The 27478-nt window shown below is 56.1% G+C and overlaps 2 protein-coding genes across 2 annotated transcripts in view; both read left to right on the top strand.

Moving 5' to 3' along the window:
- Positions 1-10198: 10198 nt before the first annotated feature.
- Positions 10199-19108, top strand: SP6 (Sp6 transcription factor). The gene is made up of 2 exons (XM_054014122.1): positions 10199-10285; positions 17697-19108. Exon 2 carries the CDS (start codon positions 17734-17736, stop codon positions 18844-18846), a length of 1113 nt encoding a protein of 370 aa, XP_053870097.1. The 5' UTR covers positions 10199-10285; positions 17697-17733; the 3' UTR covers positions 18847-19108.
- SCRN2 (secernin 2) overlaps positions 10204-27478 on the top strand; it is a 30151-nt gene continuing 12876 nt past the window's right edge. Inside the window, exon 1 of the mRNA XM_054014121.1 lies at positions 10204-10285. The gene's annotated coding sequence lies outside the window, so the exon portion shown is untranslated. The remainder of the gene's footprint in view (positions 10286-27478) is intronic.

The following is a 27478-nucleotide window of genomic DNA, read 5'->3' on the forward strand; positions in this document are numbered from 1 at the left end:
TGCAGATCCCACCCTGCCCGCCACACCTCCCCAGACCAGTCCGATCGGCTGGGTACCAGCTACGGCTGTGACTCCAGCCCAGCCCACAGGCAGGGAAGGCAGCGCCAGGGCGCGTCTCGGGTATTGCATGGCCAGGGCTGGCAAAGCAGGAACAAGGGTGGGACCAGGCAGGTGCTGAAATAACCCCCTGCCACCCCCCTTCCCAGGGGAAACCCCCTCAGCCTTGGCCCCTGCTGCCGTATGCTAAATCCAGCAAGGGCAGCACATGGGCACTGTGCTTAACCTCTTCCCTGCCAGCATCTACTGCAGGTCCTGTGCCCGTCCCCTTTGCAGGGGCTGCGCGCCTGCACTTAAAAAAACCAGGACTCCACCCCAGCACAGCGCCTCCCCCTGGGCAGAGCTGCCCCTGTCTGGGCCCTGCACTGCCCAAGGTGAGGGATCCATTCCTGGCGGGGCAGGAACAGAGGCGCCATATGGAGTCGCTTCCAGTATCTCCCGAGCTCTCCTAGGCTGATTGACCGTCCGGTACCTGGTATCCCCAAGCCAGGGTCTCGCCCGGAGTCCTGCTCTGTCCCACCCAGCCCCCAGGTAGGCACAGCGCCCCACTCCAGGTGGGCCGGAATCCACAGTCCAGTCCCCCTCCCTTTACTCTGGGACCCGGAGCTATGCTGGACCTGGGCCTGGCTGGGCCCTCTAGCCTGGCATCCTCAGCTGGACTCGGGCAGGTAACCACGAGCCTTATGCAGGAGCTGCAGATCCCCAGGGAGCTGTGGCTGGCTCAGTCCCTCCTGGAGGTGGGGGGAGTCCTGTTACAGCCCCCTTCTCACAGGGTGACTGGCCCTGTTCAGAGGGAGCAGGGGCCAGTGCACCTGTTGCCCGTTGCAGAGGGTGTTTGCTGGGACCGGAGAGGGGAGGGACAGGCTTACAAGGGAACTGCGGAAAGGGTCCTGGGCGCGCTGCTGTGAGCGGGAATTATTGAGGTTTCCTGCAGACCTTTGACCAGGAGGAAAGCGTCTGGGCCAGCGAGAGCACAGGAGTGGAAAAGACTCCAGCCACGGAGGACAGAGAGCGGCCTTCGGTGGCGGTGAAGAGCTGCAGAGACCAGATTTGGGGGGTGGGCGCGTGAGTTGCAAAGTCCCCAGGACTCAGCGGTGTTTTATACCAGTAAACTGGGCCCTGGGAGATGGGGCCTCTTTGGGCAAAAATAAAGGCTGTGTGGAGTTTATTTAAGGCACCCCTTGAAGGGGGAAATAGAGGCAGGGCTGGTGCAGAGCCAAGCCTGGCCAGCAGGGGGTGCTGCAGGGCAGAGGTACCATCACACCACTGCTTCGAATCACAGAGCAACCCAGGGAGGTGTGGGGAGCGTCCGTCTCCCTCTGGGTCAGCAGGAATCACTAGCCCACGCCAGGCCATGGCCAGCAGGAGCCCAGTGCTTGTGGTGCCAAACCTGGGTGTTCTGCCCTGCCCAGGCCACTTCCCACTGGGGTCGCCACCCTGTGCCGGCCGGGGCCCCGACTTGCCACCTCCCCTGTGGCACAGCAGGGTCCCCAGCCTGGCCTGGATCTCCACCCAGGGGGCAGGTTGGGATTGAGGTGCATTGGGCAGAGCTGGTGGGATGTGGGGAGTCCAAGGTCCATTAAAAGGGAGCCAGGGGGCAACTCAGAAATGAGGTGTATCTGCAGAGCTGTTGGGCAGGGAGTGCGGGACAGGGGGGGATTGGAGTAAATGGGGGACTGTAGGTCGGACTTGAGGAGCATCAGCAGAGCTGGGGGGGCGGGGGAGTCCCAGGACTGGACTAGTGCAGGGATGGGGGGTGGGGCTGTGGGTTGGGGTGCAGGTGAATCTGGCAGGGTTGTGCCACAGAAAGGAAACGGAGAACACTGGACAGATCCCAAGAAGGAAGCAAAGGCTTAAAGCCACAAGGAGGAGGAGGAGGAGGTAGGGATGGGAGAGCCGGTAGGTGCTGCAGACAAGAGTCTGAGCTTCCAAGCCACCTGGCAGGGCTCTGAACCCCAGACTTCAAAACCCACCCGCTGGGAGGGAGCCGGAGCCAGGTGCTAGTACAGGATTTTCCTGCCACCAGATGAGAGGGTCTCTTGGGGTTAGGAGGGGAAGAGGCAGAGGGAGAGCTGGAGGAGAGGGGTGGGTTTCCAGCTGCTGCTGGGGCTTAGGGGGAAGGAGGGGAATGTGTGGGTGTGGGTGGGGGGGATGTTGTCCAGCTGTTGGAGCAGTTTACAAGAGGAGATGGTTGGTGCAGTAGCTGGCATGGGCGGGGTGGAGGGTGACCAGATGTCCCGTTTTTTTAGGGACAGTCCCTATTTTTGGAGCTTTTCCTTACATAGGCACCTATTACCCCCACCCCGTCCCGATTTTTCACACTTGCTCTCTGGTCACCCTAATGGGGTGACACTAACCCAGTGTGTGATCCACTGTTAGGGAGAAGTGCCTGAAGATAAGGGAAACCCAGGGCCTTGAGAGACCCCACCCCCACCCTGTGGGGATGTATCATCCCTACACCAACCTAATGAAAAGTTCCATGAGGAGGTAAGGGTCACGATGGGACACTTGCCAGGTAAACAAATCATGGCCTTATGTAAGGCCCCCTGGTGGTCTAGGATTATATAAGATGATCATGGCCTTATGTAAGACCCCCTGGTGGTCTAGGATTATATAAGATGATCATGGCCTTATGTAAGACCCCCTGGTGGTCTAGTATTATATAAGATGAGGTAAACAAATCATGGCCTTATGTAAGGAACAGTTGAACCAATCGGTGTGGGGCTATACATGTGATAAACACATGATTCTCCTTCTTGTCCAATCCATAGATGTGTTATTATAGCCTAATTGTGTTATGTAATGTTGAGAAAAACTATAAAAGAAAGCTTGCAATAAACAGGATTCGGATTCAGCTTGCAACCACATTGGTCGTGTGCTTTATCCGCTCCGCCTGGAACCCCACACCACCCCATCAAAAATAGTTCTGGGCTGTTCTGATCCGGGTCCGGGTTCTGACTGGGGGAGAGGACAGAGGCTCCCGCCCCACAGATCTGCCCCCAAGACCCAGCTCCTTTAATCTGAGGCATTTGCCACCTTCTCAACCCTCCCAGCTGGCTTGGGAAGGAGAAGCGGGGAGCGATCAGGCACCGGGGCTGTGTATGCACCAGGGAAGTGACAAGGGGTCCAGTCCCACCCCCCACAGGCAAGGCGGGAAAGGACCGTCTCTCTGCTTTGCGCTGGGCCAGCCACATCCCATCCCCCCTCGCTGTAGCAGGGTGATCCTGGAGGAGTCCCAGAACCACAGGCCTTTGCTGCAAGGGGCGGTTGTTGCAGCAGGGCTGGGACGTGGCTGGCTGGGCCCACATTGGTGGGGAAATCGCTCCCAGCAGCACTTTGGAGGCCCGTTGTGACTCTCAGCTGGTCCCTTTCCCCCGGCTGGGTGTGGTCTGTGGCGGCTCCCACAGCACCGAGCCCCAGGGTGCAGGGAAATTAAAGGTCACGTCTCAGAGGCTCTGGTCTGGCCAAGCTGCACTCTGCTCTGGGGCAGGGGGTGTAGTGCGATGCTTGATGCTCCACACGCCCCTGGCCTATCCCGGGCCCAGCCAGGCCGTGTGTGTTAGAGCAACCTGAAGGCTGCTCTAACTTATAAGCAGTTGCTCCTGAAGCTGGGGTTGGCCGTAGTGAAGGGTAGCGATCGGCTACTGAGGATCCCCCTTACTCAGGGTTAAGCTGGCTTTCGGGAGCAGAGCTGGCCATAAGTCAGGGCCCTTGGCTCCGAGAGGCCCAGGGATGACGAGTGGCGGGAACATGGATGTCCTGGCTCCGAGAGGGTTGGGGATGCGGATGGCAAGCTGTCTCGTCTCTGCTTGTAGCTCCACGAATCTGGCTTTGCCTCTGACCCCATCCTCCAGGTGAGCCGAAGAAGCCGTTGGAGCACCTTGGCCCGGTGCAGCGAACAGCTGGAGCGGAACCTGCTGCCTCGACACATGGGAGGGATTGAAGGAATTTGCCTCTCGCCTTGTAATTTATGCAAATGGGCTCTGTAATTAGCTGTAATTTCAAGGCACTGCTCGGGGTCTCGGTGAGGAAATGCCCCCACGTTGATTCTCCCTCGTTAACGTTATTTACTCCCGCTGGGTGGCCCCGGCAGGCTCTGAGTGCTAGGGATGGGAGAGCAACTCTGAGCCCATCTCTTCCCAGCGACTCCTGGAAAAGTTCCCAGGCTGGGAGCAGGTGTATCCCCAGCACTGCTCAAAATCCGCATGCCGATTGCTAGCCACTGATCCCCGGTGCAGACCCTCTGGCTGCAAGGAGGATGGCGTGTGCCTGTGGAGTGCTGGTGAAAACAAGACACTGGGTCTGCAAACCATCATCCCCCCAGTTCCAATGTTGCCAAGGCTGACTCAGCTATTCCTGCCTCTGAACTAGAGGAGCTGAATCCCTTGCTCTGAGCACTGGTTGCGAGCCAGCTCTCCACCCCAGAGGTGGCTGCATTTCAGTAGCGTTGCATGGGCACAGTTCATGAAGTTTTACTTGGAGCAGGGTGGCCCCTGGGAGAGTTAGGACTCCTGGATTCTGCTTCCCACTTTGCCATAGATTCCTTGTGTGACCTTGAGCAAGCCCTTTTGCTGCTCTGTGCCTCAGTTTCCCCACCTGAAAAAGTGCATAATGACTAGCGCCGGACAGGAACCGGATTTTCCATTTTGTGGAAAAGTCCATGATTTCAAATATTTTTCTGTTCCAAAATGGATCATCCCCTCCTCCAAATTTCCCACACAATGAAATTCTAAAAAAAAAATCTTGGATTGACGGAAACGTTTCATTCCGATCAACCTGAAACAGTTTGTTCTGTTTCCAACTTTTTTAAACAATTTAAAATGCATTTTTATATAAACAACCCAGGCATTTCATTTCCCAAAGAGAACCGAGACCTCCCATCATGAAAATGTCCAGGTGGGACACTACTGAAACGCTGTGTCTGGGTGGCGGTTTTTTTAATGAAATTTTGTTGAAATCCACACGTGGCTCGAAACGTTTCATTGAGACAAAAATGGCCCTTTTCATCAAAACAACGACAAACTTCCAGCCAGGTCTGCTCCTGAGCCTTTTGTGCCTACGCTGCAATGGGAGGTGGGATTGTGGCGTGGGATTGTGGCATGGGAAGCCCCCCCCCGCCCCCATTCTGGCTTTGGTCTAGGTGGCACGGCTGAAAATAGCAGTGGCGTGTGCTACAAACCCACCCAGAACCCTGGCTACATCCTGGCATTCCAAGCCCGTGCTGCCACGTCTTCCCTGCTATGGGGACCTGAGCAAGCTAGACCAAGGCAAGCGTGGGTCTGTGGGGTTCCTCGCACCAGTGCCCTGGCCCGTGCCAAGTGCCATGCTGCATCTGGCAGAGAGGGACTCATCTATCAGCACAGATTGGAGCTAGTTCCGGAGCCCTATTCCCCTCTGGCGAGAGGAAGACCTTCCCCCACTCCACCACACCACCCTTTCCAGGGAGCGGAAGCCCCCCCAGCGGCTCCCTCGAGGTGCAATTCTCTTTCCTGTGGGATCGCTGAGCTCCTTGGAGCTTTTCCCGGCCAGACCAGTGCTTCTGGGATTAAACCAAAAGCTCCTCCACAAAGGATTTGGCAAGCGCAGGGGCCACTCCTCCTCCCTGAGACTGTCTCTCAGCACTACAAGCAGAAATCCCCCACCTGGCTCACAACGCTCTGCCCTGCACCTCCCCAGAGCAGCAAGTCCTGCATGGATAGGAAACTTTCTGGAGTCTCTGTAGGGTGCAGCTCTAGGTATAAACCGCCATGAGGGGAGGGCAAGGATGCCATTAGGGATACCGATCCCTCTCTTGCTTTGGGGCCTTGTGGCTCTGAGCAGGGATCAGTGCTTGGATGGGAGAGGCCTGTGGAACTCCCAGCTGCTGGACGGGATGCTGGTGAATCTCCAGGGGGCGCTCTTCTCCCTGCTACTGAATGCACCAATCTAACCCAGGTTCCTGGGGTGCCTAGTTTGCGTGAGATCTAAAACCGAGCCCCTGATTTGCTTATGGTCATTGGCAAGCCCACGGCACTTTTTGCAAGAGCAGGGATATTAAATCCCGACGTGGGTATTTGCTTCTGCCTTTGTGCATTCCCCAGCCGGGCTCCATTGGAGATGGGACCCTTCGGAGCTGCCCGTCCGAAACCACGGCAGCGTGTTGCCTGTGCAGCGGTTATGCAGTCGCCGCGCTCCGCTCCAGGAGGGGCTGCATCTCAGCGAGTGGGGAAGCGATTCTTGTACACTCCTTGAGATGAAAGGCATTTTAGAAACGCAAGGGATTAGGAAAAGAAGGCGAGTGCTCCTTTCCCAAGCCAGACTAATCCCTTCTACAGGCCGTGTAATTGAGTATCTGAAATTCAACCTCAATACCTTCACGCACCAAAGCCATTGTACATCCCCACACACCTTCGGCGACGCGTGACTCATGGCCGCGCCTAGTCCCCATCACATACGGGACACTTAACGAGAGCACTTAACCTTGCTTCAGCTGCCCGCACAGCCAAGAACTAAACTGGGGGCTGAAACTGAAACCAGGAGATAGGGTGACCAGACAGCAAGTGTGAAAAATCGGGACGGGGGTGGGGGGGAATAGGATCCTAGATAAGAAAAAGACCCAAAAATCGGGACTGTCCCTATAAAATCGGGACATCTGGTCACCCTACCAGGAGACAGCATGCCAGATTGTGATCCGAGAAACCATGTAAAGCAGGGGAAACTCCTCTGGGGTTAACGTGGCGTAAGAGTCGAAGCAGGCCGATATTTCCTACTGGCACTTGATGTTGTGATTTATTTTATAGTAGGGCCTAAAGGCTCCAGCCAAGGCTGGGGCCTGGTTGTGCTAGTAGGAGACTTTCGCTGCCCCCAAAGAGTCCAAAAAGACAAGGGGTGAGGGGGAGTGACTTGCCCATGATCGGCCACTGGCAGAGCTGGGGAGAGAACCCAGGAGCACAGACTCCCAGCCTAGTGGGACATACTTCTAGAATAGCCCCTAGCAAGATATGGCAGACAAATTCCCCATTTGCAGCCTCAGGAACAGCACAGTGAAAGGGTTAATCCTGAATTTCCGCTCCATTCAGGAACAGAGTGACCCCTGGGCCAGTCTCAGCCTCGCCCGGCTTTGGATGGGGACAGTCGTCCGCTGCCTGTCCTTTCCCATTGCTGACACATCTCAGAGGGTTCCAAGGAGCAGCTGGGCCTCCTGGCTGCAGATCTGTCACCAGTTCACAGGAATCGAGCCTTTCATCTTCCCATGGGGTTTCCTGTGAACCATCCTTTTCATGTTAGAAGCCAGCGCTGGGTTATGTGCGCGGGAGGAGAACACCAAGGTCTGGTGCTTCTGGGATGCCTGAAAGGGCTTGATTCCTGGCTACAGATCCACACCAGAGCCTACCCCCACAGCAGGGGGATTTCCAGAACATGAAGAGTTATTGAGGTTGGAGTTTATGATTTATTAGCCTGCAAGATCTTTGGGGCAGGGGCTGTGTGCAGGGCTGACAAAAGGTGGGGGAGTAAGGGGGGGACAATCGTACTGGTGCCCTGAGCTTAGAGCCCCGCCAAAAAATCTGTAGCATCTGGGTAAATAAAGTGAAAAGGGAGCAGGTGGGACCCCAGCAAACTGGATGTCGTGGGGCCCCAAATTTCTCTCTACAGGCCTGGCTCTGTGTGTGTGTGAGAGAGAGAGAGAGACTGGAAGGGACCTCGAGACATCATCTAATCCAGTCCCCTGCACTCATGGCAGGTCTAAGTATTATCTAGACTGAGATTTTAGATGCTACTCAGTAGAAATGTTAAAGATGGATCGGTGTATCTAACTATCTGTCTTAGTGTGCTCTGCACTTTATAGCACAAACAGAAGGCCATGGTCCCTGCTACAAAGTGCTCCCAGTCTATTGGTCTAGGGAGAGATACACACTGTTCGTATTCCATAAAGCCAGGATGCTCTGGGCAGCTCGGAGGTAGCAGGACTGCTGCTGTGTGAGCAGAAGGTTGCTTGGAGGCTGGAGGAGTCAAGCCGACCCTCCATTAATAGGAAGTCATAAAAACATAAGAGCGGCCACACTGGGTCAGACTAATGGACCATCTAGCCCAGTATCTTGTCTTCCAACAGTGGCCAATGCCAGGTGCCCCAGAGGGAATGAACAGAACAGGGGATCATCAAATGATCCACCCCCTGTTGCCCATTCCCGGCTTGTGGCAAACAGAGGCCGGGGACACCATCCCTGCCCCTCCTGGCTAATAGCCGTTGATGGACCTATCCTCCATGGACTTATCTAGTTCCTGTTTGAATCCTGTTACAGTCTGCTCTCTAGAGCTCTTCCTCCCAAAGTGGATGGACCCAGTGATCCAAGAGGGTTTTTCCAGCCCAGCTGCCAACGCTCGCCATCCTTAAACAGGGACGTTCCAGGAGGAAAACAGGGACATGGCTGTTCATTCTATTGATGTGCACCAGCCGGTGGGCCCAGTCTAACAGATTCACAGAGTTTCAGGCCAAAAGGGACCATTAGGCCATTGAATCTGATCTCGTGCATAGCACAGGTCAGACAACTTCACCCCCGTGAGTTTGACACGCTCTCACTGAAGTCAATGGAGAGACTCCGCTGACCTCCGTGAGCTTTGAGCAGGGCCCAGGAACGGTCTTGGAGGGGTGGCCGATATTCCTGACCACAGAGACTCATCTCTCCTAAATCAGGACGGCTGGCGCGCCGGTGCCTCTCACCGCTCTGACCCACAAACAGCCAATACGGCCCCCTCGGCGAGATGTCTCTCTTTGCATTGCAGCTACTGCCAGGAGATGGGAGGAGGGCTGGTGAAAGGACAGGGTGGGGGCCCTTGTAGTCAAACTCAATCGACAAAGTCCAGAGAGCGAAGTCGCTCCAGTTTGCAGTGCCCTCCCGTGACCTCCGGGTGACCCAGAGCAGGGTTTGGAATGGGGTCAGCTCTGTTTTGCTTTGGGGCTTTCTCCAGAATCTGCCAGGAATGTCAGTAGCTGTCAGGCACTCACCATGGGTCTAATCTAGCCAGCTGATCTCAGCTCGCTACCCAGCAGCCACCTCTTCGACTGGATCTCTCAAATCTCTCTCTGTTGTATCTTATCTATCTAGTCTCCTGTACTCACTTATCTGTCTGGCCCCTTCACATCTGTCTATCCCCATACACACCCCACTATCTATATCTATCTATCCCCATACACACCCCACTATCTATCTATCTATCCCCATACATCCCCACTATCTATCTATCTATCTATTCCCATATACCCCCACTATCTAGATCTATCTATCCCCATACATACCCCACTATCTATCTCTCTATCTCTCTATCTATCTCCATACACACCCCACTATCTATCTATCTATCTATCCCCATACACCCCCCACTATCTATCTATCTATCCCCATACACACCCCACTATCTATCTATCTCTCTCTCTATCTATCTCCATACACACCCCACTATCTATCTATCTATCTATCTATCCTTTACTCTGATCCCACTTCTTTGCATCCATCCATCCATCCATCCATCTATCCATCCCCATGCACCCACATCTATCTACCTCATGCATATCTAATCTATCTATCCATCCCCATGTACCCACATCTACCCATCCATCCGTCCCTTCTGTCTCTCTCTTTTTACAGCACCCAAAGGTGTGCTGAACGGGCCGTAGTACCAACAGACAGGGCTGGGTCCCTGCTAGGAAGCCCTGGCTGTCTACAGCTACACAGAGGCGATAGACCGGCCCAGGCACCCAGTGGCCACCCCTCCAGAGGCGCTAATAATCACACCTGACTCTAGTTATGTTCCTTCCCAAGCGCCCTAGAGCCGGCGGGTTCCCGTGTGTCCGGCTGGGGTGTGTGGGCAAAGCACGTGTTCATCGCCCTGCCCGCGATCGGGCTCGCGGAGCGAGCTGGGAGCGAGCCCAGCGCTGGGGCCGGTTTCTCCCCTCTAAGCACCCTCTGTGTGGGCTCCCCGGCCGGCCGGAGCCGTCTGGAAGGGTTAACAGCAGCTGGGGCAGGTAGGTGGGCGGAGCCGGGCCAGGAGGGAAGCGGAGCGCGGCCGTGAGCCAGGGCGGGTTCGCTCCGCTCACCTGGGCTCGCTCGCTCCGCACGGGCTGCGGGGACCGGCTCTGGCCAGCGGCCGAGGGGCTCTACCCGTGGGGCGGGCGAACGGACGGGACGGGCGCCCCGATGAGGACGGCTCCGCGGGGAGATCGCGGCACCCCCGGGCCCCGCTGAATCTGCAGGTACCTGAACTTCGTGGGTCTGCTCCGGGGCGTGTTCCCCGCGGATACTAACGCGGGTGGGGAGCAGCTGTCCGCGGCGCCGGCGCTTGGGGGGGGCAGCGTCCCCTGTGTGTCCAGGGGCCTCCAGCCCCCCCAGCGGCCCTGGGAGCCAGGTGGGGAGAGGCCCCGGGACCGGGTCCTTCCTTCTCCCGTCGTGGGGCACCTGCTGGAGTTCCTGCTCCCCCGGCCAGCTGGTCGCGATCGCTCCTGCGGCGGCGGGTGGAAAGGGCCGCGGGGCCCCGGGTGAGCTCCCCCCCCCCGCCCAGGGCAGACCCCCAAGGTGCAAAGTGGGGTGTGCTGGAGAGTGTGGCGTTGGGGGGAGGGGGGATCTGGAGCTGTGCAGCTGTAGTGGGACAAGCCCCGCCCCCCACTCGGCCAGGAAGGGTGTGGGGGCGGCGGCGGGGGGTTCCTCTCCTCCGGAAACTAAGGGGCGCATTGCTGGGGTTCAGGGTGTCCCGCAGAGGGGGCTGGGATGGTATTAACTCAGTCCAGCCTCCGGTCTGAGTTGGCAGGATTGGGCCCAATCCAGCCCCCCTCCCCCACACACTGAAGGTTGTGGTTGATTGGACCCCTGGCCAGGATCGATTGAAGGGGCGATTGTCTTGGCTCCCTGCCACCCCCCTCTTCAAAGCCGGTCACCTGCAGCTTGTGGTTGGTTTCTCGCCTAGTGCGAGGTGCTCTGCGCTCAGGACGGGCAGCCAAGAATTGCCCAGTTCTATTTCCAGCCCAGGGGAGGCACTGCTCGGTGCCTCAGTTTCCCCACTTGTAAAATGGTGCTCGTGCCTCTTAGACTTTCCTCGGGGGGTGCAGGGAAGGGGGCTTGAGGGGTTTATTAGCAGAGCTGCTCACCAGTTTATCAACGCATTTATTTATTTTCTGCTGGAAAATGTTGACCTGTCAAAAGCAAAAGTGCTCACTGGAGCTGGCTGGTTTTGATGACTTTCCTGTATTGAAAAAATATTTGGATTTCTATTTTTGGGAAATGTTGGTGTTTTCTGACTGACACAGTTCCTGGTTTTGGTTCAAAGAGAGATGTTTGTTTTGAAGATTGTGTTAATTTAGGGTAAATAAAGTAAATATAAAGCTGCAATGGAAACAAAACATTTCAAAATGACTGACCTGTCGCGCGTGCTCACAAAAATTGTCAAGACTTCAACTTTTTGTCCGGATTGGGGATGGGAAAATGTCTCAAACTCTCCCGGGGTAAGAAGATTGTTCCCCTCCCTGGCCCACTGGTGAGTCTGTACAGCGCTCTGGGAATGCAAAGCCAGGATCCGAGGCCACGTGTTAGTGACATGACCAGGAGCGGCTGCAGTGGGTGGGGGCTCTGCTTTGGTAACCAAGTGCGGACCTGGAAGGAGGGTCTGATTCCCCGCAGTCCCCCTGGTGTCAATCCGGAATGACTCCTGGGAAATCAGGGGGATTATTCCGCATCTGTGCGTGTGTCACTGAGGTGACAAATTGGCCCCAGGCCTAGACTGGTGTTGACATCCACGCTGGAGCTTAGAGAGAGCTGGGATAGGAAAAGTCCCTGCTTTGCCTTCTGCCTGTCCTGGCTCCTTAACGTGGGGACTAGACAGCTCCCTGTGTCACCCAAACCTGTGTCACCCAGAGTCCTAGCTTGGCCCTAAGAGGGATCGGGCCCTTTCAGGGCACCTTTGCTTCTTAAGCAGTTTTACCACGCAGCGCAGCCTGTCTTTGATGGCCCCTGCGTTCAGTTCTTCCCCCTAGACACTGCTACCCTTCGGAGTCAACCGGAGTCCCGTGCTGGCAGGGCTGGGCCTGTTGGTGAGAGCTCTGGAGCCGTCCCCAGGGATCCGGGAAGCGGCATTTGCTTCCTATTGATGGAGGCCGAGTGTGTGTTTGCAACTTACTGGGGAGGGGGTAGGAGCCTGAGTCCTGCAGGAAAGAGCCGTTGAATTGCCAGTGAGGGAGGCCGGGGTGGGTCCTGCAAGGCTGGGCACTGAGCCCTCCTAGGGGCTGCTTGGCCAAATCTGTTTATGCCACGCAGGAAGGGAGGGAGTTGGGCACCTGTTCACAGACCCAGCCTGGCCCGTGATTCCATGTGGAGAGGGGACCACGTCGGTTCCTGCCCCCGACTGCTGGCCAGACGGCTGCTGTGTTTGCGGGCCTTATCCTGAGACACACCACATGCCCTCACGTGGCCATTGATGTCCGAGAGACCTGAGGGCCCTTAACACCCCTCAGGCTCGGGGCAACTCCGTGGTTAAAGGGGGCTTTGCTGTTCAGTACCCAGGGAGGATCTTCTTTCTCTCCTGACTTTCCCCCCACCACGGTGTTAATAATAAATAAATAATAAATAAATAAATTAATGGAGATATCCCATCTCCTAGAACTGGAAGGGACCTTGAAAGGTCATCGAGTCCAGCCCCCTGCCTTCACTAGCAGGACCAAGTACTGATTTTGCCCCAGATCCCTAAGTGGGGCCGGCACCAGCTTCTCAAGCAGATGCTTGGGGCGGCCGCTCCGGAGAGGGGCAGCACATCCAGGTATTCGGCAGACGGTCCCTCACTCCGCCTGGGAGCGAAGGACCTCCTGCCGAATTGCTGCCGCAGATCACGATCGCGGCTTTTCTTTGCTTTTTCTTTGGCTGCTTGGGGCGGCCAAAACCCTGGAGCCGGCCCTGTCCCTAAGTGGCCCCCTCAAGGATTGAACTCACAACCCTGGGTTTAGCAGGCCAATGCTCAAACCACTGAGCTATCCCAGTGTGTTTCAAACCTGGTCCAGAGCCTTGGCATGGTCAGCGTCATGGAGCCAAAGATGGGGCTGGAGCAATGCCATCTGGGAGGGAATTCCACTCCCAGCTCCACCGCCCCACCCACCGAAATGTGGGGGAAAGAGTGTTCTTCTGGTTAAGGCTGACGGAGAATTGAACTCGGCTCTGAGCCCTAGAGTTTGTGGGTGGGCAGAGAATTGGATTTGGTGTCCTGAGTCCAAATAAACCAGGAACCTGTTTGCTCAGTCAGGCACCATCTGTGTGAACTCTAGTCAGTTTCTGACACTGAAACAAACATAACTTCAGGCCTGGGGCCTGTCCCCATCTCCCTGCCTGTACAATAATTGTTCTCCCCCTCTCCTGTTGGGATGAGACCCACACAAACTCAGAGGGGAAATTGAGTAGCCGGGAGAAGCCGTGAAACTGACTCGACACAAAATTAAAGAGGCTGTAAACAAACAAGGAAAAAACCCAGAGAAATGTGTGTTCTCCTCTGATCTGTGTCACCTCCACCTGCTCGGATGGCCCTGAGTGTCCCCCACTGGGCAGTGAGTGCTATAAATCCTTCCCTGTGCCAATCCCCAGACACCATCCAACTGTTTCAGCCCCCCAGCTAGAGAAGCCTGTCTCTTTAATTCCGGCTCTAGCTTCTAGCTCAGGAGATCACTGGTTCAATCCATAGTGTTTTGGCCAACAGGGCAACTATCACATAAGCACATTTCCCCGCCTCTCCCCCCCCCCCCTCGGGCGTTACTTATAACAACGGCGGGTAAAAGCTTTCCGACAGGGTGTGATTTTTTTTTTTGTTCTTTTTCTTTTAATTGAGGTTAGGTGTCCCCTTTAACGCTGCTGCGGGTCCTTCCAGTGAGAGGATCTGTGGGGGACAACGCATGAGAAAGGGGACAGAAAACTCCCGTCAGCTGTCCTGGTGAGATGGGGGCGGGGGGGAGTTCATGACGCTGCTGGTAGTGACCATTTCTGGAGCGGCATCATTCTTGATTTTTATACATCTGGGGCTGGCGCACACGTCCTCTTTCCAGGACACCTCTTGGTGTGTCTGTGGATTTTTCTCCCTGTTTTCCTGCTGTCAGGGCTGTCTTTGCCCTATTCCCTTACCCCCACCCACACCTCTCCATGTCATCTTATGTGCAAATCGGCATGTTTTTGTCCATAGCAATGCAGGGCAGGGGAGGGGGAAGTGGGGAGAGCTGTGTGGTAGGCCAACAAGGGTGAATGGAGCTTTCGGTTTCCCTTGGTTCTGTCCAAGTGGAGTCAGGATTTTCCAGCGTCCCCTGGCCTGAGGGTGAGGATGTGAGGGTGCGGAGTCTCCTGGGCTGTCTGGATTGGCTCTCCAGCGAATGGTCATTAGCAGGAAGATGAGGAAGGTTTGGGGGGCCCGGGAAGGTGTGTGTGGGAGGGACGTATGGAGAGCGGCCAAGCGGGGGAGCAAGATGGGGTACAGGTTACCAAGGCTGAGCAAGACCCCTGGGGGCAGGAGACAATTGGAGCAGAGCGAGGGCTGCGCCCCACGGAGGAGGCTGGGTACCGCTCCTGGTGGAAACTTGGAGGCGGGGAGCTAGTCCTGGCAGGTGGATTTCGACATTGGGGTGGGGCGCCTCGCCCCACTGGGGTTTCCGCAGCTCGGCAGGGTGACTCACCAGCTGGGATCCTGAGAAACAAACGGGGATCCCGTGGGACCCAACGCAGGCCCTGAACCCTGATCTCGGCTGCTGGGGAGCAGGGCAGGGCTGGCTGGCGACTCCAGCCCCGGGACAGGCAGACGGGCCCTGAGCGAGCTGCTGAAAGGGGAGCTGACGTGGTTACTGGGAAGACCGGACTTCTGCCCCCCATCATCTGGGGCAGGGGGAGCTGTAGGCTCTGTGTCACTGCTGCAGCCCCCGATCTGCTAGTGCAGCAGGGGAAGGGAGAGGGAACTCGGGGGTGTTGGATGAGGGGAGCGGAGTTTGGTGGTTTGGGGATGGTGACCAGCAGCGGCCTCCAGTGAAGTGGTCTAAACCGCTGCACAGATCTCGCCTGATCAGCAGCCGGATGGCCCACGCCCACTGCCGTTGAGTGCTGAAGGACAACTGGTGCCAAAGCAAAGGCCACCAGCCTGCCTCGTGTGAGAGGGCTGAGTGAGTGGATGGGTGGCCCAATGGTTAGGGCGTTGGCCTGGGGGTTGGGAGACCCTGGTTCACGTCTCTGTTCTGCGGCAGGCTTCCTGTGCAGGCAAGTCACTAAATCTCTCTGTGTCTCAATTGCCCCTCGCAGGGGTGTTATCAGGATAAATGTGTTGGCCTGTGAAATGCTCAGGTAATACAGGGGCCAGAGAAGTATGTAAGATAGAGCGCTAAGACCCTGTGAAATGCCCATGGGCCTGATGCAGCGTTCACGCCAATATTGCTACACTGCCGTCAGGCAGCATGGGATTAAATCCGGTGCTGTGGGGTTGGTGTTAGAGAACGACTGAGCTCCAGGTGGGACCAACCCAGTGGAACTGTCCCTGGAAGGAGCTGGTGTCCATCCCTCCCTCCTTGGGATTAGCTGTACACAAGGGAAAGGGAGGAGGCCGTGCCCCAAGATTAAAGTCACGGCCCTGTATATTCTGCGGCAAAGGGTAACCTACATTCTGGTGGCTGCCTTGTGAGTGATGCAATGCAGTGATGTTCTGTTCTGGGGGACAGATGAACTCGTTTTTTACATCTACTGCTAACCCCGGCATCATCCCAGTCCCCTTAGGACTTCCCCGCTGTCCCTTTGCTGCAGATCACAACCCTTCCGCTGGGGCAGCAGCGCTCAGACACTTCATAAGACAGAGCCAGGACCACTGGAGCTAAGAAGCCCCATGGCCGTATTTGGGCCTATGGCACACGACTGAGCCATTCGGATTCCATCCAGTCGGGTCAATGGGCAGGGACACACCAGTTAGTGATTGTTTATACTTCAGTCAGGAACTCTGCCCTCCCCCATCAGAGGGTGGGGACCTTGTCTGCCTGGGGAGACCCCAGCTCTGTATCCTGAGTGACGGTGCCTCGCTGGCCGGCGCTTGCATTTCAGGGCTAGTCCCAAGGGGCAGTGAGAAATCCCCTCTGCTTTTCCTTGTGCACGGCGCTGCACGACTAGCCAGCTGCCTTATGGAGGGAGGGATGGGGGCAAGGTTTGGCTTGTTTTGGCTTGGCCGCTGCCCTGGGCAGGATACCTCGATGGGCCAACTCCTAGGGATGGCCCATACCTGACCGACCAGCTCCTGTGTTCTTAAGCGCCACTCCCGCGGGGATGGGCCCAACGAGCCGAGCGGCGCCGCAGGCAAGTTCCGGGGCGTTCTACGGAGCCGTGCAGAACGAGGCTATAAATACCCCGCCAGGTCTCCCCACGCCCCTGCTACCCCAGGCTCAGCTCAGAGGTGCTCCAGAACGCAGCCGGAGCCTCTTCCATCCAGCGGCACAGACGATCAGACTGTAATTACTGTAATCCACCTCCCAGAAGCTGCCTATTAGAGGGGCCTGTCTCCGAGGGCCTTTTAGGAACGGAGACTAAACTATACTTAAATCTGCTCCTCCCCCTCCTTTTTTAGGAGCCTCTAAAATACCTTCAAAAACGCCCTGGCCATCTGGACAGCGCACAGAGCCACTAGGGGAAGATGCAAAGCTGAGATGCTGTCCAGGGACCATACAGGGCTGGGCAACTCGGGGGGGCCTCTGTGGACAGAGGGGAGCTGTAAGGGGATGGGGAGCAGCATCCGATCTATTGTCCAGGGTGCCTGGTGCTTCGGGATCCTTAGCGCCACCTGCCATGTGTCACACAGCCAGAGCCCATTGAAGTCAACCTGAGCATTTCCACTGACTCCAACAGGCTTTGGATGTGAGGGTGAAAGGCTCATGTTCTGTCCTGTCCACCTCGCCTTCCCTGAGTCAATGACCCAACTAGACAGCCTTCCAGCTGGAGGACATCAGCCCTTAGGGGTAGGGTTGGGGGCAAGGGATGGCGGCCGAGTGGCTAGAGCACTGGATGGGGACTCAGGAGATCTGGGTTCTATTCCTAGCTCTGCCACTGGCCTTCAGTAAGTCACTACTCTTCTCTAGGCCTCAGTTTCCCCATCTGTAAAATGGGGATAATGATACAGCCCTTTGAGATCTACTGATTGAAAGTCTCTCTAGACAAATGCCTTAGGCTGTAAGCCCCTTGGGATAAGAGCCATCTTTTATGGTCTGTGTTTGTACAGCGCCTAGCGCCACACGGTCCGGATCCCAAACCTGAGCTCCTAGGGGCTACAGGAATACAAATAATATGTAAAACCAAGGTCGTCTTGTTGTCCTGGTGGCACAGCCATATGAGAGAGGAGCGGTCTCTAGGCCAGATTCATCCCTGATGCAAATCCACTGAAATCAGTGGGGTTACACCCGGTATGTATTTGGTGTCCTGTGCCAAGCTCGGTGCACAGAGGGGCTTAGCAGGATCCCAGCCCCCGGTGAAACAAGTGACCTGGCCCAGACCCATCTCTGGCTCCACGGTTGAAGGGGAAACTCGGGCCCGTTCCAAGGGAAGGCAGCGCAGCGTTAATTGCATGGGACGGGAGTGAGCATGACTCCCGACTCAGATCCCTTCCTCTCCCTCTCTCTCTCTCTCCCGCTCCAGGTCTGCCGGAGCTGCGGCCCCGCTCTGGAGTCCGGCGATGCTCACGGCCGTCTGCGGCTCTCTTGCCAACCAGCGCTCGGACACGCCGCGCGCCTCCTCCCCGCACTTGGACTTGCAGCCCCTGCAGCCCTACCAGCCCCACGCTAGCTCCGAGGCGGGCGGCAACTTCCCCTCCCCTCTCCAGCCCACGGAGGTCCAGAACCTGCCCTTGGTGGGCCCCGGGGTGGAGTTCGCGGCCCCTCCCGGCTATGATCTGCATAGCTCTTCGAGGCTAGACCTGGATGGTGACAGCCTGCTGGCCCCCGGCACGTACTCCAAGCTCCTGCAGCCGCCTCCCGAAATGGCCCACCCCTATGAGTCCTGGTTCAGGCCCTCGCACCCCAGCAACGCTGCCGAGGACGGCGGCGTGAATTCCTGGTGGGACCTCCATGCTGGATCCAGCTGGATGGAGCTGCCGCCGGGTCAAGGCAGCCTGCAAGCCCCTGGCCCGGCGGGCGGACTCCAGCCAGTGCTGGGGGGTTACAGCTCTGCTGAGCACCAACTCTGTGGCCCACCACATCACCTCCTGCCCTCGGCCCAGCACCTGATGGGCCAGGAAGAGCTGAAGCCACTCGCCTCGCCTCCGGAGCCGCACGTTCCCGAGCAGGCTGTGGACGGTACTGCTAGGCCGAAGAGCTCGAGGCGATCGGTGCCCCGGAGCGCCGGGCAGGCAGTGTGCCGCTGCCCGAACTGCCAGGAGGCCGAGAGGGTGGGTCCGTGCCCGGATGGGGCCAAGAAGAAGCATCTGCACAACTGTCACATCCCCGGCTGCGGCAAGGCCTACGCCAAGACCTCCCACCTGAAAGCCCATCTGCGGTGGCACAGCGGGGACCGGCCCTTCGTCTGCAACTGGCTCTTCTGTGGCAAGCGCTTCACCCGCTCCGACGAGCTGCAGCGGCACCTCCAGACCCACACGGGGACCAAGAAGTTTACCTGCCCCGTGTGCAGCCGGGTCTTCATGAGGAGCGACCACCTCAGCAAGCACATGAAGACACACGAGGGGGCCAAAGAAGGAGCGGAGAGGGAGGGCAAGGGCGGGGCAGACCCTCCGGGGAAAGGCAAGAGGGAGCCCGAGGCTGGCAGCTCCAGCCCCGCGACCCAGCCCAACTGAGCTTCTCCCCCTCCTCTCTCCGGTACCGCAGGATGGACGCTCCCTACCCGGCGCCGGGTCTCCCCGGGCGGGGCCGCGCTCTGGGCTGTGGTCCCTGGGCCGGGGCGTACGTGGCTGTGTCCTCCGAGCAAGAAGCTATTTATTCTGTAGGAGGAAAGGACGCAATCTCGGTGCGTTGGGCATGGGGCCTCTCCTCCCACGGGGGGCTGGGAGGGTCCAGCCCGGGGGCTGGTCTCCGAACCGGAAGAGGGAGGGTGTTAAGGGCTGGGACCTTTTTTTTTTTTTTTGAAGGATCTGAGTTGAGGGATTGTGCCGATGGGGTGGGGGTAGGGGGCAGGAGGAGAGGGCGGCCCCATGCAAAGCAGTGGGGGGAGGGATGTCTCCGGCGGAGGCTGGGGTCCCGGGTCCAGATGCTCCCCGCTGACCAGCAAAATCCGAGTCTGGAGAGCTGTGCTCCGGGCTCAGCTGGCAGAAGAGGCAGGCAAGACGCTGTAACTGAGGGTGGTCTTAAACCCCCCAGCTCCCCCATCCACTGCCTCTCCCCTCCCCTGCCCAATCCCCTCCTCCCATCCACCGCTTCTCCCCTCCCCAACTCCTCTTCCAGCCCCCCCCACCCCACCCCGCTGCGCACTTCGCACTCCACCCTGCAAAATGACCCTCCTGGCCCGATCCCTGCCTGGGAAGCGCCCAGAAGTCAGCTCCTGCCCTGGGGGGGTTTCGCTCGGCTGGCTCGCTCTCGCTGGGCTGCGGAAGCTTCCCCACTGGCTCGGGGATCCGCCCGCCCCCTGCTTTGTGCTGCCACGACTTCTGGCACGAGGGAGGCTGCTTGGAAGGAACATCAAGCGGGACCCGGAGCAGCGAGGACCCTTCCCTCTCGGCCGCAGCCGTCCAGACACGTCTGCGGCCAAAAGGGGAGGGTAAAACAGTGGGTTGGGAAAGGCTAGTTTACAAACCGCTCGCCCCAAAGGGAACCCCTTGGAGAGGGGGAGCAGAGGGGTTCACTGCTCTTCCTGCTCCAGTATGCCCCCTTAGCCCCCTGCAGAGGAACAGCCCCCCGCCATTCCCCAGGACCTGTACGAGCTGGGATCGGCCCTTAGAATCGCAGCCCCAACACTGCAGCGGTCTGACCTGACGCAGTGCTACTGACCCGGCGTGGTTTGGGGTAAACCTGCCCCTGCCCCGCTACCCGGGGCAGGGGTGGGGGGAGGTTGACCCACAGGCTCCTGCAGGGGGGTCCAGCTGCGCTGCCCAGCTCATGGAGTCTAGGGGACAAACTGGCCCCGGGGGGGAACCCGCCCGAGTCAGGGGCATTGCACTTGCTTGGTTCTAGGTGCGGGGGCAAATCCCCCGCCCCGAGAGTAGCTTAGCCAACCTCAGCCTCTCCTCTCTCGCCACCTCCCATTAGAAGGCCCCGTGTTTAGCCATTACAGCCCCGTTCCCGGCTTTCGGTCCCTGCGGCCACTGTTACAATCCTCTGAAGAGACAGGGGTTCTCAGCCCGAGCAGGGGGCGGTTCCACAGTGGAGCCCCTGGATGTTCAGGCCCTCTGAATTTGCCCCAGGGGGTTCCCACGGGGGTCCGGGCTCTGTTGCGTGACCTCTGCCCCCTCCTGCTTTTGGCTGCGCTGGGAGGACAATCGTCCCCGGGTGCGGTGGGTGAGTCCAGTCAAGGCTGACGCCCAGGGACAGGGGCCGAGCGGCAAAGAAGAGAGCCTTCTCGTGGCGGGAACCCACTTGCCCCACGGGGATGGGTGGGGGGGAGACACCCTGCGATGAGCCACCCGGGTGTGGGGAGCGTCACTCTGGGCCGGGGATGCGGGGGGAAGCCTTGAGGGGGGAGGGGGCCTGCGCCGAGGCTGCTGGGCGAGTTGTGCAACGTGCCGGCCTTTGTGCGATTGCCCAAGGTGTGCAGCTGCTCCTTTCCCACGCCCACCCCTCTCCCGGCCGTCACCCGCTCTCCCCCGGGGGAGGTGAGCGTTGCGTTGGGAAGCCAGTGGAGCCGGCAGCAGCCAGATGCCGATCCTATGGCCCAATCGGGCCAGGCAGGGAGGGAGGGGAGCGTCAAACCACCCTCTCCCGTCGCAGCCGGGCTGGGTGGGTCTTGTTTTGCACTGGAAGATGAATTCAGGCTGCTCGGAGCCTGATCCCATGCTCTGCACTCCAGCGATATTTATTGAATGCCTAGATTATCATTTGTGCTATGGAAGCTGATGGGTTGGGAATTCCACCCCCGCCCTGTTTTTTTTTTTTTTTTTTTTGTTAAACTGTTGATTTTAAACCAGTTTATCCCGAAGGAAACTTTTTTTTTTTCTCTCTTGATCCTACCTCCTTCCCCCCCCCCCTTTTTTTTTTTTTAAATGAAGTGGTTGTTTCATATAATTGTTTTCCTAAATGTCGGCAGAACCCTCGAGCAAGTAAGACTGGCGCTTCTGCCAGCGCAAATGTAACTGTGGGGAGTGGAGGGTTGGGCCTCTGTCGTTCGATTTCGGGTGAGGTTTTAAAACACGGCTACGGCTACCTCTAGATCCAAAATTCTGGGGGGCCGGATCCTCAGCTGACGTCTTTCAGTTCCCCTGCATTCAGTGCGCTGATCGACACCAGCCAAGAATCTGGCCTGGGGATTTTTCACAGCTGATATCATGGTTTGGCCCATTATTAAAACATGGGGTAATTTGCCAGATTCAGAGTGGAGTTTGGAGACCAAGAAGCCTCTAACGTCCAGAGTGTTTGGAGATTGGAGGAGGTTCAAATCCATCTCCGGATATGAGCCGAGCTCTTTATCTTAGACTGTTTTATTATTATTATTTTATTAATATTATTATTAATAAGGTGAAACCAGGCTTTGCCAGTTGGGGAGGATGGAAGCTTAGAAACAAAGCTTGTTTAATGTGTATCTTTGGGGGGGGGGGGGGGGCAGTTGCCCAGTATCGGTCTCAAAAACCAGTTGCTCATCTCTGGTCCCATCTGGGCTGGGATCAGAACTGTGCTCGCTGCAGAGACCTTTTGTTAAAGGGTTGAGAAATTCGGAGACGCTCCTGGATAGCTGAGGGCAAAGAGCCTCAACGTGTTGCAAGTTTGAGTCTCGTTGGAATGACTCATGAGTAAAGGCTGCAGGATTGGAACCTCCAGGTTGTGAGTTCAATCCTTGAGGGGGCCATTTAGGGCTCTGGGGCAAAAATCTGTCTGGGGATTGGTCCTGCTTTGAGTAGGGGGTTGGACTAGATGACCTCCTGAGGTCCCTTCCAACCCTGATAGTCTATGATTCCCTAGCAGAGTTTCCTTAACTGGTGTCAAGGCCCTTTTCTCTCTCAGACATCCGTCCATGTGATTGGCTTAGTCACATTCCCAGTGCACCCGCTGCCTCTTCCAAAGGAGAATACTGATTTTTCAGATTCTTCTCCATTTGCATTTTTACCCTCCCAGGAAAGTGACGACAAAAAACAACTGGGACACCAAACTAATTCAGACCGAATGTCAATTGTAGAAATCACAATTCATCAGTCACAAATCAAATCCTCCTGTTAACTGACTGATTACCAGACAGAACAGAGAGCGGAAGAGTTGGATAGCTGCTTCCCTGTGTGAAAAAAGAGGCCTGGCTTATCCCTCCATTAACTTCAGGGATACAACTGACACCTGATGTATTTAAATTTCCCTCCTTGTAAATTTCAGTGGAGTGTTTTTTTTTTTTTTTTTTTTAAATTACCTTCTAGGTGGAGGAAGAAATTAACAGTTATTTATATTCACCACTGAAAATCCAAAACCTTCTAACCTTAACTAGAGTCTATCCCTGTCTGTGCTGTCAACAAGGAGACTGTGCTAGATTCTTGCTAATAACTAGGCAAATTAGGTTGGTCATTTATGCAGCAAAACCAGTGTGGGTTTAGTTCCAGATTCAGTGTGTCCTACCCCCAGAATCAGGAATTGGAGCTGGGAGAAGTAGGGTTTGCATCAATGATTCTAGTTTTGGTCCATCTCTATTAAACCCAGAGCCCTGCTTAACTTTGAGCAAGTATGTAAGTGGCTCCAAACTTTGCCTCTTAGGTCATGTCTATAAAAGGACATTCAGGAAAGTAGTTAATTTGGATTAACTAAAGGTGTGAATTTAATGTGCATTAGTTAAATGGGAATGAAGCTAAATCAAATTACTTCTGAATAAGGCCATCCACAAAGAGGTTTAATGCAGTGGAACTAATCCACTTTAAAAATTAATTCAGATTAGTTTTCCTGAACGTCCCAGTGTAGACAAATCTTCAGGCCCCTGGTTTCTGGGCTTGATCCATCTTCCGGCGAAGCTGATGGGAGTTGGGCTGGGTGACCTGACCCCTTTGTTAGCAGTGACCACAGTTTAAACATGCATATGGTTACAGGTTTCCATCCTGGAGTGGATGTAGAGCATCATCCCCTGGGAGCTCTGAAGCAGAGCTGGTCTGATCTCTCCCTCCTGTGCCCCGCAAACAGGTCCTGAGAACACAAGGGCCTTTGGGTATTGGGGTGGATTCCTTGGCATCTGGGCTCAGCTCATCACATCTGGCCTGCCCCCTCCATCGATAGTGGGCAAAATCGCTGTTCCCCTAATAGAATTGTTTCTGCTGGTGAAGGCTGGGGACAATCCTGCTTTTTAAAGCAGAGATCTGAATTGGTTCCTGGATCCAAAGAGTCACGTATAGGATAGGTCTGTCCCAGGGCGGCTGAACAGTTTGGAAGGGAAAACAGTGGAAGCAGGGGATTTAGGCAGCTTTCCCCCCCCCTCCACTCCCACTTGCCACCTCCTTCCCTGCAGCGAGGATGTCTCAGAACCCAGCCCCTGCCCATCAGGCCTTTGATTTATGGGGCAATGAAGGCTGTAAAACTGGGTGGGGAGAGACTGCTCGCTAGGTCCCCCCGCCTGCGGCATAGTGGAGATTTCAGGAGGGGCTTGCTGGTGCTGTGCTCCCGAATTGGCTAGTTCAAGCATCTCCTGGCCCTGCACTCTCTCCTTGCCAGGGGACTGCCCAGGTGAGGAACATACAGGCGTGAATACCAAGCCAGCTGGGGTGGTGCTGTTGAAACTTGTGCTTCAGGGCATAAGCTGATCCCCCAGCTGGGTGGTCGTGGGAATTTCCCCTCTCCGGGGCAGAGTATCACATCGGTAGATACAGCACAGGAGCATCTGATGTCAGACAGCTGGAGGTGGGGTAGCTGAACCACTGGGGGAAGGATGCTGGGCTGGATGAGTGTGTTGGTTTGATCCAGGGGATACCGGGCTACAGAGACGAATTGGTTTGATTCAGGGAGTGGGGATACCTGGCTAGATGGGCCACTGGTTAGATCTGAAGTGGCAGTGAGGTGGGGATACCATATTGCAGGGGTAGTCAATAGGTGGACCACAGGCCAAAACCTTACTGCCGTCCAGATGCTTTTTGAATGGACCCCTTTTATTTACTTACTGTTATCATTACTGTTGTTTTCTCTGGAGTCCGGACCTTGACTAGACCTTGACCAAGAAATGTGAACCTTGATGAAAAAGAAGTGACTACCCCTGTCTTATTGGATGGGTCCATTGGTCTGATCAGCGAGGCAGGGAGACTAGGATAGATGGACTGATGGAGTTGGCTAGGAGATCTAGTGTGGCAGGGATACTGGGATAGGTGGGCTATTGGCTATATTTGATGTGGCTGAAAGATGTTGTTCCATTGGTCTGATCGGGGAGGTGGGGTCCCTGGGCTAGATGGGCCATTGGCCAGGTCCAGTGTGGGAGAGACGACACCAGACCAACTGGCTCATTGGTTTGTTCCCATGTGGCCGTCCGCAAGTAGGATACAAGGATGGAATTGGCGCTGAGTGACACTCCCTGCCACCTCCCAGGAGCAGGTACAAGGCAGCGAAGGTTTTGCTGGCTTCCAATGCCTGATGTGGGGCCTGGGAGACAGGAGAGGCCGGTGCCCAGTCATCCATGGTCAGTTTGGCTAGGGGAGAAGTTGGCTGCTAGTGACCCTGGGTGCTGGGGTGCTTTCCTGCCCCCCAAGCTGTTACCGTAGGAGCCCCACAGAGGAAACCGTGTAGGATCCTTTGCTGCTATGAAGAGACCTGGGGTGATGGCTTGTGGGTTTGTGTTTTGTACCATAATAAAGTTGTGTGTTTTCCACATGCTGAGCTGTGGTCTCTATCTCTGCTGAGTTCGAGACGCCCACCGTGTCCAGCTTAAAGCACCTGCAACAAAAAGGGGGCTCCGAGCCCTTGAATACCGCCCACCCCCCAAGTAACTATTGTTCTGATCCTCCCCTCTATTGTATTTTTAGGCCATGAGCCATCTGGGTTTGCCACGCCCCTCCTCCCAAGGAACATCACTGACTTCAGTGGACCTTCCCATGTGGATCTGCAAAAACACAGTGATGATGCCAACCCACTCCAGGAGGAGGGGAAAAGGGGCGCTCTTCTATTGAATATCCTGTGGGCCTGCTGTCAGCTCTGCTTTCAGAGAACCAAGGGGGTCTTCTCCAAACGCCCCTGCTGTCTGCGGTGCTGTCCGCACCCGGCAGTAGCCGCAGGCTGCCCTGGCCTCGCCCGTCATCCCCTTTCAAGAAGGGACATGTCGGATGAGCACTCAGCCTTTTCCCATGGCTATCCCACACGGTTTGTCATCCGGCAGTGGTAGGAGGCATTGCTCACCATTGCCAAACAGGTCTGGTTTCATAGCCTGGGACGTGCATGATGAAATGGGACGCTTCCCATCCAAATGTCAGCCACTGAAATACTACTGCGCTACCATCAGCCAAGCCTGGCAAAGGGACTCGAGCCCTGCTCCCTGCAGACTGATTGGCTTTGAGGGGCTCCCGCACGTGCGGATCAGCTTCCAAGCCTTAGGGCCATTTGTCTGACAGCATGATTCACGTTACCTTAGCATCCCCAGGCGCTAACCAAAATTGGGATCCCAGTGCGCTGGGTCCTGTGCAGTCACATCGACGCAGTCTCTGCCCTAGAGAGCAGACAGGGGAAGGGTGGGAGGGAAACTGAGGCACGGTGGAAGGGACTAGCCCAAGGTCACACAGCAGTCAGTGGCAGAGCTGGGAACAGACCCCAGGTCTCCTGAAGTCTAGTTCTCTGCCCTATCCCCTTTGCTCTCTGCCAAAGTGAGGTGTAACCTGGTTAGTTTGCCTTTGCTGTTTCCTAAAACCATATTTAAAAAAACACCTACCAACTAGGTTTTAGCCCTAGCCTATGTTAAAAGACTCGCTTTCAGATACATCCAAGGGGTGCCAGTCAACCCTGTGGCCAATTCTTGGTATGTTTATATCCCTGGCCCTTGCCCTTCTTGTTTCTGCGTCCTTCAGACAGTAAACTCAGAGACTGTTTTTTCCTATATGTTTGTACAGCACCGCACACAATGGGACCCCAGTTGTCTTAGTAATTGTATTATAGGAACACATAGTGGCCCCAACAGAGCTCAAGGCCCCATGGTGCTAGGCCCTGTACAAACACATAGGAGAGACAGTTCTTGCACCAAAGAGTTTACAATCCACATAGACAAGAAGTGAGAAGCCTTATTATCCCCATTTCACAGATGGGGAAACTGAGGCACAGGGTGAGTAAGGCCCACATCCTCAAAGGTATGGAAAATCCTAACGTACCTTTGAGGAGATGGGCCTAAGTGGCTGGGCCCAGTACTGAACCGAGGTCTCCTGAGTCACAGTACAGTGCTGTAGCCCTTTCTCTCAATAATATGGATGGGCGCCTCCTATCAGTGATAATCATAGTCTCTCTAGAATAAGTCAGCCTCGCAAAGTTCAGTTTACCTTGAGCACCTTACCTATGTTTGACAGCCACACAAAGTCTCTTTGTTGACCAATCCCATTTTTGGCACTCTCGCCCTGAGTCAATTTTTGTGCATGGGCTGGCAAATTTCGGTGCCGGTTTTGCTAGCCTGGAATAAATAATATTCCTGCGGAACCCTAGTAACAATGTTGCTTTTCATCCTGAAGGACCTCAATGTGCTTTAGACACAGGGCTCACTTTACCTGCCACTGAAATGCGGCTGCTTCTGGGGTGGAATGCTGCAGCTGGTTTAACAGCGCACACCACCACCATACTGCAATAACCAATTGAAATAGCAGGGGAGAATTTAAGGGGGTAGAATGTAATTACCCTGCGTGTAATTTGGCCAGGACCAGGGGGTTACAACACCCCACCTCTTGTAAAAATGACAACGATTAGTGAAGACCTTTGCTTTATGTCCGCTCCAAGAGACACAATTCCATGCACAGCCAGAGACGGGGCTATTGGACAATGTAATTTTGGAAGCATTTTCCCCCCTCCTAGCCGAAGATTTCCAAATGTGAGCGGAGAGGAGGAAGGGGGCGTCCGCGCCTGGAACGACCTGTCTGGGCACGGCTCAGGCATTTCCTCTCTAGATCCCGCTTTCTACTGCTGGAGCCTTTTTCCCTTCAACTCTTCAAATGGGGGCTCTGGCCAGGCCACAGCCCAGCCAAAGCCTGGGTGACTCCCTAGTCCCCATAAGATTGGGGGGGGGTAGCAGGCAGCTGGTCACCCCACCCCCAGATGCCCTTTGACCTGGCAGGTCATGGACCCCCCACCCCCGCCCCCAGGGCAGATCTGGCTGACTCCTACATCTCTCTATCTGTCCGTTGCAACATT

Source organism: Malaclemys terrapin, chromosome 25 (assembly GCF_027887155.1).
Source record: "Malaclemys terrapin pileata isolate rMalTer1 chromosome 25, rMalTer1.hap1, whole genome shotgun sequence".
Taxonomy (NCBI): domain Eukaryota; kingdom Metazoa; phylum Chordata; order Testudines; family Emydidae; genus Malaclemys; species Malaclemys terrapin.

Excerpts from the sequence above, each read along its gene's own strand:
- SP6 (XM_054014122.1), top strand. The coding sequence starts at position 17,734 with ATGCTCACGGCCGTCTGCGGCTCTCTTGCCAACCAGCGCTCGGACACG.